The sequence below is a fragment of the Hemitrygon akajei genome, chromosome 13 (genome assembly GCF_048418815.1).
Source record: "Hemitrygon akajei chromosome 13, sHemAka1.3, whole genome shotgun sequence".
NCBI classification, from domain to species: domain Eukaryota; kingdom Metazoa; phylum Chordata; class Chondrichthyes; order Myliobatiformes; family Dasyatidae; genus Hemitrygon; species Hemitrygon akajei.
In genome coordinates this window covers 32,617,582-32,630,921 of record NC_133136.1, presented here as the reverse complement: position 1 = coordinate 32,630,921, position 13,340 = coordinate 32,617,582, and the positions used below count along the sequence as shown (strand labels likewise).

At 39.4% G+C, this 13,340-nt stretch overlaps 1 protein-coding gene across 5 annotated transcripts in view; it reads right to left on the bottom strand.

Annotated features, from left to right (window-relative positions):
* Window positions 1-13,340, bottom strand: part of LOC140737748 (protein unc-13 homolog B-like) — a 464,929-nt gene that overhangs the window by 69,667 nt on the left and 381,922 nt on the right. For all 5 annotated transcript variants that reach the window (XM_073064362.1, XM_073064363.1, XM_073064365.1 and 2 more), the window contains 3 exons: window positions 12,392-12,526; window positions 10,456-10,589; window positions 5,476-5,561 (listed from right to left, as the gene is read on the bottom strand). In XM_073064362.1, the coding sequence (XP_072920463.1) occupies window positions 5,476-5,561; window positions 10,456-10,589; window positions 12,392-12,526 (355 nt within the window). The remainder of the gene's footprint in view (window positions 1-5,475; window positions 5,562-10,455; window positions 10,590-12,391; window positions 12,527-13,340) is intronic.

Here is a 13,340-nt window from a genome sequence, read left to right as displayed (position 1 = left end):
GTCTGTAAACCTTTAAATAGGAAATAACACTAGATCTAATTAGTTAGAGAAAATGGAGTAATAAAGGTTGTTCTAATGAATCTCACAGATTCTGACTAAAAAGGAATTTGGTTTTTGTTTGATATCTGAAATTTGGAACCTAAACAGAATGTTGGAATTTTGAATTGTTCTTACTCTTGTAAACATTTTGTATATATTGCTATTTTTTATAATCAAAACTTACCTCCAGAAGTGTGTGTTTTCTATTCACTGGCTCCTTCTGATATCTGGAGCTTTTGATGGCATACTAGCACCTAGTGTGATACTAAGTAATTTGACTTTCTCATAAAGAGTGTGGTGACCATTCAGATGAGATAAGACCAGCGCTACACAGGTGTTACAGACTGCTATCCAAACAGATCAATAGATGTCTGGATAATAAAACAATCAAGTAATGGGGATAGGATAGTTTTTGTGGTATATTTGCTATAACCCTGTAGAAAGTCAGAACAGACTTCAGAAGCCAAATGCCTTGGCTCCTGTTTCTCTTTCATATTTTCTTATTGCTTCAACATTCTCTGAAAAGGATCCCACACAACATCACCATCTGTTGCCTGATATATATTCTGGTCATCATGAGACTAAGTTCTGCATACAGCACCATAAGATGGAGAGGAAAATCAAAGCCAAGTGCATGGAAGACCCATTCTATTGCAGGACAAGTCTGTGACTTGCTGGATAAATAAATATCAGCAAGATTTGCCAAGCCTGACACTGAATCAAACAGTAATTTCAGCATTTCTCCTTGATACTCAAAGGAAAAACATACTCTACTTGCCTCTTTTAATGCAGTCATAGCTATATTAAAAGGTATCTTGGTCAGCAAAAAGAAACTCACACACTTCACTTCATAATCACAGAAAAGCAAACTTTCACTAAGGGTATGGAAATGACCTGCCGCAGTGATTTTAATTTAGAAATTACTCTTACTATCTGTGCCTCAGTTACAAGCTGGTTAAAGTCACAAAACTATGGAAATGGCAAAAAGTGAGCATGTGCCACTACTCTACTGTACTGCTCACCATAACTGAGTCTGAACTGATTTCATTATGATTTTCTCTTTCCCACAAACACAAGTGCCCCCAATATCAATGTTCTTTGCAGCAAGACAAGTTCTGTGAACTAAAGTAATTCTAGCTGACAATACAAGCCTATCAAACCTGTATGCTCTAGTGCAATTGATAAAGTATGCAGTACACACATATATGAAACATCAGTGTTAATATAAACTAACAACTCACTGGTAGGTACTGGGGGTGCATAATGTGTACCAGTCACATCAAATATATTTAAAGTGTGCAAATATTAGAGTTTGTTGAAGTGCATTATCTATAGTTTTAAAATACATGAGAATATTTATTTTGATCTCAAACTATTCTGCAATTTACCAGTATTATTTTACAATATTTATGTGATATTAAGTGCAACAACATTGCATTTAAGAATGTTTGTAATAATTCAGCAAATAAAATTTATTTTAAGTTTTGCACTACAGCAGGAAAATAGTGCCTTGGTCTGAAACATCAATTGGCTTCTCCACAGCTGCTGCCTGACCTACAGAATTCTGCCCACATTTTCTCTATGTTATTCAAGATTTCCAGCATCTGCAGAATTGCTTCTGTCTTTAAAGTATACTATTTTGTGGCCCTTTAATCTTACCATCAATTTTAGTAACTCAATGAAGTACAACTTAAATACAGAGGTAATAATAATTTCTTCCCAGCCAAACACAGCAAAGTTAAAACTTATTATCAAAGTACACATACAACCCTGAGATTCATTTTCTTGTGGGCATACTCAATACATTCATAATAGAATAATAACCACAATAGAATCAATGAAAGACTGCACCAACTGGGTATTCAACTAGTATGCAAAAGCCTACAAACTATGCAAATACAAAGAGAAAGGAATAATAATAATAAATAAATAACCAATAAATATCAAGGAAATGAGATAAAGAACCCTTGAAAGTGAGTCCATAAGTTATGGGAACATTTCAGTAATGGGGCAAGTGAAGTTATCCCTTTTGGTTCAAGAGCCTAATGGCTGAAGGGTAATAACTGTTCCTGAACCTGGTAGTGAGAGCCCTGAGGCTCCTGTACCTTCTTCCTGATGGTAGTAGTGAAAAGAGAACATGACCTGGTAGTGAAGGTCCTTGATGATGGATGCTGCTTTTGTGCAACAACACTTCTTGCAGATGTGTTCGATGGTGAGGAGGGCTTTACCTGTAATGGGACTGGTCCATATCCACTAACTTTTGTAGGATTTTCCATTCAAGGGCAATTGTGTTTCCATATCAAGCTGTGATGCAGCCAGGCAATATACTCACAACTTGCACAAGGAAATATTGAGACTAAGGTCTTAAAGCTTATTCATTAGCTTTAAGGGGATGATAGTGTTGAATGTTGAGCTGTAGTCAACAAAGAACATCCTAATGTATGCATCTTTGCTATCTAGATGTTCCAGGGTTGAATTAAGAGCCAATGAGATGGCATCTACTGTTGACCTGTTGCACCAGCAGATCCAAGTCTCTTCTCAGGCAGGAGTTGATATGTTTCATCACCAACCTTTCTAAGTACTTCATCACGGTGGGTGTAAGTGCTACAGGACGATAGTTATTAAGGCAGGTTACCATGTCATTCTCAGGCACCGATAGAATTGAAGCCTGCTCGAAGCAGGTGGGTACCTCAGACTGTCAAAGTGAGAGGTTAAAGATCTCAGTGAACACTCCAGCCAGTTGATCAGCACAGGTCTTGGCCAGGTGCCTCATCTGGGCTGGATGCTTTTTGTGGGTTCACTGTCCTGAAAAATGCTCATATATCAGCCTCAGAGACTAACTTCTGGCATAGTACTTAATACTCAGGAAATTACTTGAAAGAACAGAATTCTGGTAATAACATCAGAATGAACAATGATCAATTGGCATATAGCCAATCCCTGAAATATCAGTCATTGATTTTGGTATATGACTTAATGCATTTCTCTTACATATGTTTAACTGCTCACACATACAATTTATAAAAATAGCAATATCCTGCAACTAGCATGATGTCCCCCAACTCTATGGCACATTCTACAATATCATTAATTTTCACATTGAATAAATATTTGCTGGAGAATTACCACTATAAAAATATAATGCTAAATACAGATCAATTAATTGTAAGGATAAAACATCAGATAATCATGGTCCAGAAGAGCACTTGCATATCCTGATATCAGTGTTGAATGTTGTTAAATCTAATTTGTCATTCGCACTCTGTGAATTTTAATTTCCTTTGTGATCAGGTCTATTGTAACTTTGATGTTGAAGAATGATCTGCTGCTGCTCAGCATTTTCACTATAGTGGTATAATAGTGTTATCTTCAATAATTAACTTCCTATCACTATTTTACAGTATTTGAAATGGGAATTAATATATTAATTAAAACATTAATCAATGGAAATTGATTGCTTTTGTTTCAAAGTGGTGCAATAGTTTTTCAACAGGAAACTGAAGCTTATACCCCAAGTTTGCTTGACAATCCCGAGACTGTTTCACTCTTATAATAATATATCTGTAATAAATAAGAAAATGTCCAATGCCCCTTCTCATTTATGCTTATTTCCTTACAGACAGAGACTTCCTAAGAAGGTTGGCGTCATTCAATGTCTGTAGTGAGATGCTGAAGATGTTCTATAGGTCAGTTGTGGAGAGCGCCCTCTTCTTTGTGGTGGCGTGTTGGGGAGGAAGCATTAAGAAGAGGGACGCCTCACGTCTTAATAAGCTGGTAAGGAAGGCGGGCTCTGTCGTGGGCAAAGTACTGGAGAGTTTAACATTGGTAGCTGAGCGAAGGGCGCTGAGTAGGCTACGGTCAATTATGGATAACTCTGAACATCCTCTACATAGCACCATCCAGAGACAGAGAAGCAGTTTCAGCGACAGGTTACTATCGATACAATGCTCCTCAGACAGGATGAAGAGGTCAATACTCCCCAATGCCATTAGGCTTTACAATTCTACCGCCAGGACTTAAGAACTTTTTTTTAAAAGCTATTATTAATGCTTTTTGAGATAGTGATTTAGATGCATATCATATTTTTTACTGAGTTAAGTATTGTATGTAATTAGTTTTGTTACAACAAGTGTATGGGACATTGGAAAAAAAGTTGAATTTCCCCATGGGGATGAATAAAGTATCTATCTATCTATCTATCTATCTACATTTCAAAAACAAAAACAATACGTGTTGTCAGAATGGGTCCCCTGCAAGTTGCAGCACTGGAGCTGAAAATGATGACTTACAGCTTAATCTCAGAGTCTTACACTGGACAAACACAATGGCTGGGATATTAACAGAGGATCGCTCCCCAAATCGTGCAAGTTCAGTTTTGTGTGGAACACTTCCTTTGATGTTGCCATCCAGTCAGGTAGACAACAAAGCAAGCTTTCAAGTGTTTACATCCAACACTTGCTATTATTTCAAATATCCAGTACTTTTCTACACGGTTCCAACATGTTGAACAATCCAAGCCATAAGACCATAAGATATAGGAGCAGAATTAGGCCATTTGGCCCATTGAGTCTGCTCCATCATTTCATTACGGCTGATCCATATAACCATATAACAATTACAGCACGGAAACAGGCCATCTCGGCCCTTCTAGTCCATGCCGAATGCTTACTCTCACCTAGTCCCACCGACCTGCACTCAGCCCATAATCCAATTTTCCTCTCAGCCCCAATCTCCTGCCTTCTCCCCATATCCTTTCATGCCCTGAAGGGCCTGCTAACATAGCATTTGCCTTCCTCACCACAGACTCAATCTGCAAATTAGCCTTTAGGGAATCATACACAGGGACTCACAAGTCCCTTTGTGCCTCAGTTTTTTCTATTTTCTCTCCATTTAGAAAATAGTCAAATCCTTTCATTTCTTCTATCAATGGTCAATGGCTTTCTGGTGAGTGTTGCAGCTGGAAAATTCTTATGGATATTAGATAGAGAGGGTATAAGTAGGTAAAGTCAAAGTAAATAAAAAAACAAATATTTAAAATTATAAAGAAAATTACAAGAGAAATTAATATTTTTATTTTGTTACTGCACCATACAATGGAACCACCGTACCTCTGCAAAACTACCTCAATCCAACCGTCAATCTAAACTGCATGTTTCACAAATGTAGAATGGAATTCTATTTCCCCAAAACTTCTGAATACAGCAATAATACAAAGCCTTATTGAATGGGAAATACCGTTCATTTTCAACCATCCATGTATCAGATAAATGAAACTGTTCAAATGGCAAGTAGAGAAGGAAAATAAATGCTTGTGACACCTACTATATATTTCACGAATAAATAATAAGTTCAATATAGTTATCTCAGAATCTAGATAATATCTGAAAAGCACCTGTAACGATCAATGTCCAAAGTGTTTTTGAGTTTAACACATACCTTCCATGGCATATTTCATATCCTGTGCAAATAAGTTCCACATGACCTCTGCACTTATCTTGCCTACATTAAGCTCTTGGGGAAATCTAAAATCAAGAAAAATTGGTGTTAAAGTTAGTCAGGTAAAGAAAATAGATATATAGCCAAAGCATCTGCCATATGCAACAAATCTGATTTCTATGAATTGTTATCAGTAAAGCTGCTGAATGAATGGCAATGATTAGCACTCTGCTGGTTCTCCAATATAATTTGATAAAGGCAATCTTCCATTTCCATCCTTACAAGCATCAAAAATGAATCAAGTAGCACCAAGGGTAACAAAAAGAAACGTAGTGAAGTAATGTTGAAGAGGATTCACATTTGCTTTGTACAAAATGCAAAAACAAGGCAGAAATCTCAATTTTACCGTGATGATTCTGTGAAGTACAGTATTTGCAACCCAGCGAAATTTGTTTGCTTGAACTAAGAACTTCATCATCCCTCCTAATCTCTCTGACTTCATGCAATCTGCAATCCTCTCTCAATCTCTGCAGTCTCCTGCCATCTTCTACCTTCCTCTTCTGATTTCACCAATCCCCTTCAATGTTTCTTTTCATGGCACCTTACAGCTTTTGTACTATCCGAACAGCAGAGGACACTGAATATTACAGAACAGGACAGGCCCTTTGTTCATGATTTCTTTGATAAGCATGATACCAAATGAAGTACTCCCTTCTCTCTGCACTTGATCCATATTTCTCTATTCCTTACATATTTATGTGTCTATCTAAGAGTGTCTTGAACGTCAGTATACTAACTGCATTCACCAACAACCATAGTAATGTGCAACCATACAAGGCACTCACCACCCTCCATGTAAAAAAAACTAACCCCACACATCCCCTTTAAACTTTCTCCCTCTCAACTTAAAGCCTTGACCTCTAGTATTCAACATTTCCCAAAAAATTCTGGCTACCTAACCTATCTCTCTCATTTTATAAACATCTATCAGGTCTGCACTCTGCTCTCAATGCTCCAGAGAAAGCAATCTAAATCTAGTGTATATGGATTTCAGAAAAGCATTTGATAAGGTACCCCATGCAAGGCTTATTGAGAAAGCAAAGAGGCAGGGGATCCAAGGGGACATTGCTTTGTGGATCCAGAACTGCCTTGCCCATAGAAGGCAAACAGTGGTTGTAGACGGGTCATATTCTGCATGGAGGTCAGTCACCAGTGGTGTGCCTCAGGGATCTGTTCTGGGATCCCTCCTCTTTGTGATATTTATAAATGACCTGGATGAGGAAATGGAGGGATGGGTTAGTAAATATTCTGATGACACAAAGGTTGGGGGTGCTGTGGATAGTGTGGGGGGCTGTCAGAGGTTACAGCAGGACATAAATAGGATGCAAAACTGGCCTGAGAAGTGGCAGATGGCATTCAACCCAGATTTGTTCATTTTGGCAGGTCAATTATGATGGCAGAATATAGTATTAATGGTAAGACTCTTGGCGGTGTGGCGGATTAGAGGGATCTTGGGGTCTGAGTCCATAGGACACTCAAAGCTGCTATGCAGGTTGACTCTGTGGTTAAGAAAGTGTTACATGCATTGGCCTTCATCAATCATGGGATTGAGTTTAGGAGCTGAGAGGTAATGTTGCAGCTATATAGGACCCTGGTGAGACCCCACTTGGAGTACTGTTTTCAGTTCTGGTCACCTCATTACAGGAAGGATGTGGAAACCATAGAAAGGATGCAGAGGAGATTTACAAGGATGTTGCCTGGATTGGGGAGCATGCTTTATGAGAATACGCTGAGGTAACTTGTTCCTTTTTCCTTGGAGCGACGGAGGATGAGAGGTGACCTGATAGAGGTGTATAAGATGATGATAGGCATCAATCATGTGGATAGTCAGAGGCTTTTTCCCAGGGCTGAAATGGCTAGCACGAGAGGGCACAGGTTTAAGATGCTTGGAAGTAGATACAGAGAAGATATCGGGGTAAGTTTTTTTTTTACGCAGAAAGTGGTGAGTGTGTGGAATGGGCTGCCAGTGACGGTGGTGGAGGCGGATACGATAGGGTCTTTTAAGAGACTCCTGGACAGGAACATGGAGCTTAGAAAAATAGAGGGCTATGGGTAACCCTAGGTAATTTCTAAAGTAAGGACATGTTCGGCACAGTTTTGTGGGCCGAAGGGCCTGTATTGTGCTGTAGGTTTTCTATGTTTCTATGTTTAAATTAGTCCAACCTCTTCTTATAGTTCATATCCTTTAATCCAGGCAGCATCCTGATAATGTAAGTGTGTGCCCTCTTCTATGCCCTCTCCAAATGCTCTACATCCTTCTTGTGATACTCCAAGTGCAGCCTATCCAAAGTTTTATACAATTGCATCTTGACTTCCTGGATCTTATATCCTTGGCCCTGGCAATGATGCAAGCATGCCATTTGTCTTTGCTACAACCCAATTGTATAAAACTTTGGATAGGCTGCACTTGGAGTATTACATGGAGTTCTGGTTACCCCTTTACAAGAAGGATATGGAGGGTTTTAGAGGGAATAGAAGAGGGAACAAGCTTACCTTACCAGGACGCTGCTTCAGGGAAGTATTCAAATCCCTCCTCCCCCCCAAGAATCCCTCTGTGGATCAATGCTGTTGAAATCCTTTCATTTACTGTATACTTTCTCCTTACATTTGATGCCTCAAACTGCAACACTTCAACACTTACCCAGATTAAAGTCCATCAGCCATCCTTTTACTCATAATTGTAAATGATTTTACGATATCTTTTGACACCTTCTTCACTGTTCACAACTCCCTGAATTTTTGTGTTGTCAGAAATCTTACTAACTAACCTATTTACATTTTTGTCCAAGTCATTTATAAATATCGCAGCAATGGAGCTCCTGGCATCAATCCCTTGAGAACATCATTTGTAACAGACCACCAGCCAGAATGATACCCTTCCATCACTACCCTTTGGCTTCAGTGTGCAAGCCAATTCTGAATCTAAACTATCAAGTCACTGCGGATTCCACAAATCTTAATCTTCCTGATCATCCTACCACAAAGGGCCTTGTCACTAAATTCCATGTCAACAACAACCCCTGCCATACCCTCATCAACCACCTTGGTCACCTCCTCAGAAAAACCCAATCAAGTCTGTAAGACGTTACCTGCCCCACACAAAGCTATGCTGACTGTCCCCAACTAGCCCACATTCTTCCTGTTGATATACTAGTTCATTTCAGACTCAGCAATCAGCCTAGATGAGAATATCACCGTTGTCATGGACATTATCAGCAAGTATGTGAGGACTGTGTACTCAAGAGGATAATCCAAGTGTTCCGAAACTGGAAACTAAGGGTAAACTAGGAGATCCACTCCTTAGTGAGGTCTAAGGCTACAACATTCAAACCTGAAATCCAGATTATGATTTCAGTAAGCTATCAGGGAACCCAAGACAAAATACCAGTCCAATATCAAGACCCAGACCAGCTGTCTGTTGTGGCGGTATTTACGTTATAACAGGCTACGTAACAATGTAGGCAGCATCCCTCACAGCAGCCCAATCTATACGTGCTTTGAACAGAAGGATATTGGAATGTCACCACCCACCCTGACAGCCTCCTATGCAGATGAACCAACAGTTACTATTATGGGCATAAGATCAGTCTTGTGGAGAGTGAACCTGTAGAAAGCATCTGGCTCAGATGGTGACCCTTATCACATCATTAGATCCTGTACAGATCAGCTGATGGGGATATTTGCAGACATTTTTAACCTCTCTCTGCTTCAATTTGTTTCCCACAATCCACGTCATTATGACTTGTACCTTATGGTCTACCAGTACTGCACTTCCTCTGCAAATGTAACACCTTATTCTGCACTTTTTTTTTTGTTTTCCTTCATACTACCTCAATGCACTGTTGTAATAAATTGATCTGTATGAACAGCATGCAGGTCAAATTTTACACGTCGGTGAACTCAGTGGGTCAAGCAGCATTTTTGGAGACAGCTGTAATGACTGTTGATACAAGGTCTTAGAAATGTTGACACACAACCATTGCCTCTTGAAACACCGAGTTCCTCTTGCATTCTGTTTTCCATGCTTTCAGTTTGCAGACACTGCAGTCTCTTGTCTTCTTCCCAAATTTACAGTCCCTTAATTTTTATCATTTAGCTTTCTCACTTATTCATTCTTTCATTAGTGTTATTGTATGATAACATATCAGTTATTTTAATGGACTAATAATCCAGAGTCATAACATTAGCTGTTATGCATTCTAATCAAACCACAGTAACTAGGAAATTTAAGTTTAAATTGATGAACTAAACCTTAAATAATAAAAAATGTTTGAATAAAGGCAGCCACAATGCACCCACTGTTGCAAATCTCAACTATTCATTCATGTTCTTTCAGGAAAGAAATCTGTTGTCTTTACCATTCAGCCAGTTAGTTCAAAAGTAATTTGACAATGAACGGTCTTGCCAGCAATACACACAAAAAATGAACATTGAAAAATTGTAAAACTATCCTGTTCAACAAAGTGAGCCAGAACTTTATTTCAACTTTAATTTGTTTGATGATTGACAATAAGCAACTACCAAAAAAGGTTATTTTTAAAGATATCCCCACATCAGATTTGCTTCAGTCATTGCCCAGTCTTGCTGGTCGGCGGTGTAGTGGCATCGGCACCGGACTTTGGGGTGAGTGGTCCATCTAACTCCTTACATTCTTTCCATCCATGCTGGGTTAAGCATCGAGCTAGCAACTTGGCCTTGTAAAAACAGACAAAATGCCAAAGAAACAGCATGGTTGCTGCCCAATGCACCACAAGGCACAGAGAGGAACAAAAAAAGATCTTAAATTCAATGAGGACCCCAAATTTAATCTCATTTTTCATGCTTTGCTCAATCTGTAAATAATGTCTTTTCACAACAGTTTAGGAAAAGTAACCACTTTTATTGTATTGTACATTAACTATTATAGTCAGCCCGACTTACTGATTAAGTACTGGAGTGTATGAATTCTTGTCCTCTTCAATAATGGAGACTATTAGAGTGATGAGCTTTGGCCAGAAATCCAAATTTTTAATACTTGGTCCCTGTTCCTCAGGAGGTAGCTCTTGCTTTTTGTTCTGTGAAAAAGATATAAGTATAATTTGAAGCATTGCATATCATGTTGTATGGAGTAAAAGAAACATTTAACTCTATGACAGTTTCTGACATTTTTGTATTTACTGGGTAGATTCTGCAATTAAGTCCATGGGTAGGGAAATGAGCCAGTAAAGAATTTTGTTTCCTGTTATAACTTCCAAGCTATAGAGAGAGACACTACGGCTAACAAATTCTTCACCGATTGTTCTTGAATCACCACTACATCTGCCATCTGCTTTGCCATCTGCTTTGCAAAATGAAGTAAAGGTTTTTTATCTGTTTGCTTAGCAGCTGTATATTTTAAGTTTCCCAAAATCACCTTCACAGTTACAATGTACAGCAGCACAGCTTCCCCTAGCAGGGAAGTCACAGATGAGGAAAAATAGCTACAAAATAAGACGTCTAGTTATTTAAACTTCTTCCCTCAAGAAGGTAGTGAATCTTTAGAATTCTCTGCCCCTGAGGGTGGTGGAGGACAGATATAATTAAAGTGAAACGAGATGAATATTTGAAAGAATCCGGAGCTTAGGAGGGTCCATGGCACCTAACAGCGACTCCTTTGCTTGCATCTTTAGAAACAGCTCTAGTTCCATCTTTAACATCTCTATTTTTCCCTTTCAGGGTTCTTTTGAAGACCCTGACTTGGAGTTACACACTGACTACGGTTCTTTGCAGGAATGGGATCTGCTCTCGGGGTTTCACAACTGGCCACTGTCCGGCATGTCAAGGGCTCGGCCTAAGAGCTCCGCTCACCTTTGGAGGACCGAGTTTTCATGGCTCTGAAGATGGGGGATCAGAGGTCAGTACCCGAGCAGAAGACCGTTGTGCTGTGGGAGATGGAAGATCAAAGACTGTGTGCACAGAGACCCGAGATCTTTGGGCACAGAGCTCAGAAAAACTGACGCAATAGACTTTTAACATCGTAAACCAGTGAGTTGTTCGTTATGTCTCCCCTCTCGCTGTGAAACAGAGATACCTCTTTCTCCCTTATTAGGGAGAGAGAGAGCCTGTGCTATGTTGAATGACGGGTGAACAATGTAGACTTTGGGGTACTGCAAGTCTGTGTCTTTGCTGCTGCCCTGCTCACGCTTGAATGCTCGGTGGCAGGTGCCGATGCTTTTTTTTGCCGGGGGGAGGGGGGAAATTGTTGATTGCTGCCACTTACGTGCACTAGGGTGGGGACTGGCGGGGACTTTGGGGTTGACATTTAACTTGGGGGCACTCCTCTGTTTCCGTGGATGGTTGCGAAGAAAAAGCATTTCAGGGTGTATATTTCTCTAACATTAAATGTACCTTTGAAACCTTTGATTAAGGAGGAACATACACAGACAAGAAATTACAACCTGCAGAAATTAGCAATAGTTATATTGAACGCCAGGACAGCTTGAGAAGTCTGCTGGCTTACTCCTGCTCTTAAAAATATGAAGATAATTTAAAGACTAGCTTTATGCTCACATGCAAATCGAAACATCAAAACATATAGATTTGCATCAATAGCCATCAAAATCCAAGAAGGGAGCTGGAGACTGTCACCATACTTCTGGCACCGCCGTCGTATTGCCACAGCTTACTCATCCTAACCATACATCTTTGGAATGTGGGAGGAAACTAGAGCTCCAAGAGGAAACCCATGCAGCCATGGGGAGAACGTACTAGCTGTTTAAAGACAGTGGTGGGAATCGAGTGATGTATGTTCTGATTGGTGATTGCACCAACCCCTTTTTGTATTTCTGGTGCTCTCTATTTCATACAGGGAGATTAGAATTGTTAATTTATCACTTACTGGATCAGTCTGATATTCGCGACTATACAATTCATGGCAGTTGTTGAAAATGTATTCATAAGTCGAATTGAGGCAAGCTTTGACACAGTCCTTCACCACTTGACTAGCACGAGGAGGGCTCTGCAGTTCCTGCACCTAAACATAAGTAATTACAGATGGTTAATGTATGTTCAAATATATTCAATAATTTAACAACATTCAAACAAAGTTAGATGATACAGCAAAGTTAAGCGTTATTTAATATTTTAATTAGAAAGTCTATAGGAATTTTATCCTGAACTATACATCAAAAAGCTCCAAGATTCTATCAAAACTGTGCTGAAAATGATAGTGGCTGGGCTAATATAATCATCACTAAAGTCGAAATTGTATCACGTCAATAAAAAAACAATTGAGTTCATCTTACAGAGGAGCAAGAGACCAAAGATTCTCCGTCACACCATCCAAAAAGCCAACAGTCCTGATGTATTGTCAGCTACTAATGCACAAAGTGACATCTGTAGTTCTCCAGACTACATAACAAATCCAGCACAGGGCAGAAAGAAAGAACCTCAGTTAAACACACTCGTGTATCTGTGCCCTTTAATGGTTAACCAATTATAAACAAGCAAAAATCAACAGATGCTTGAAATCTAAGGAACACACACAAGATGCTGGAGGAACTCTGCAGGCCAGGCAGCGTCTATGGAAAAGAGCACAGTTGACAAGTCCTGCCGCTAGGTTTTGGCTCGAAATGTTGACTGTACTCTTGTCCATAGATGCTGCCTGTCCTGCTGAGTTCTTCCAGCATTTTGTATGTGTTTACTGTAATTGTTGGAATGCTTTGTGCAATTATGTAAAATCTACATTGTGTTGAGGAACAAAGGGTGAGGTGTGGATCATGATTTGGCTACAAAGCAGAAGGAAATAAGAGGAAAAAGGTTTGTTTAAAGTGATGCAAGATTATTTA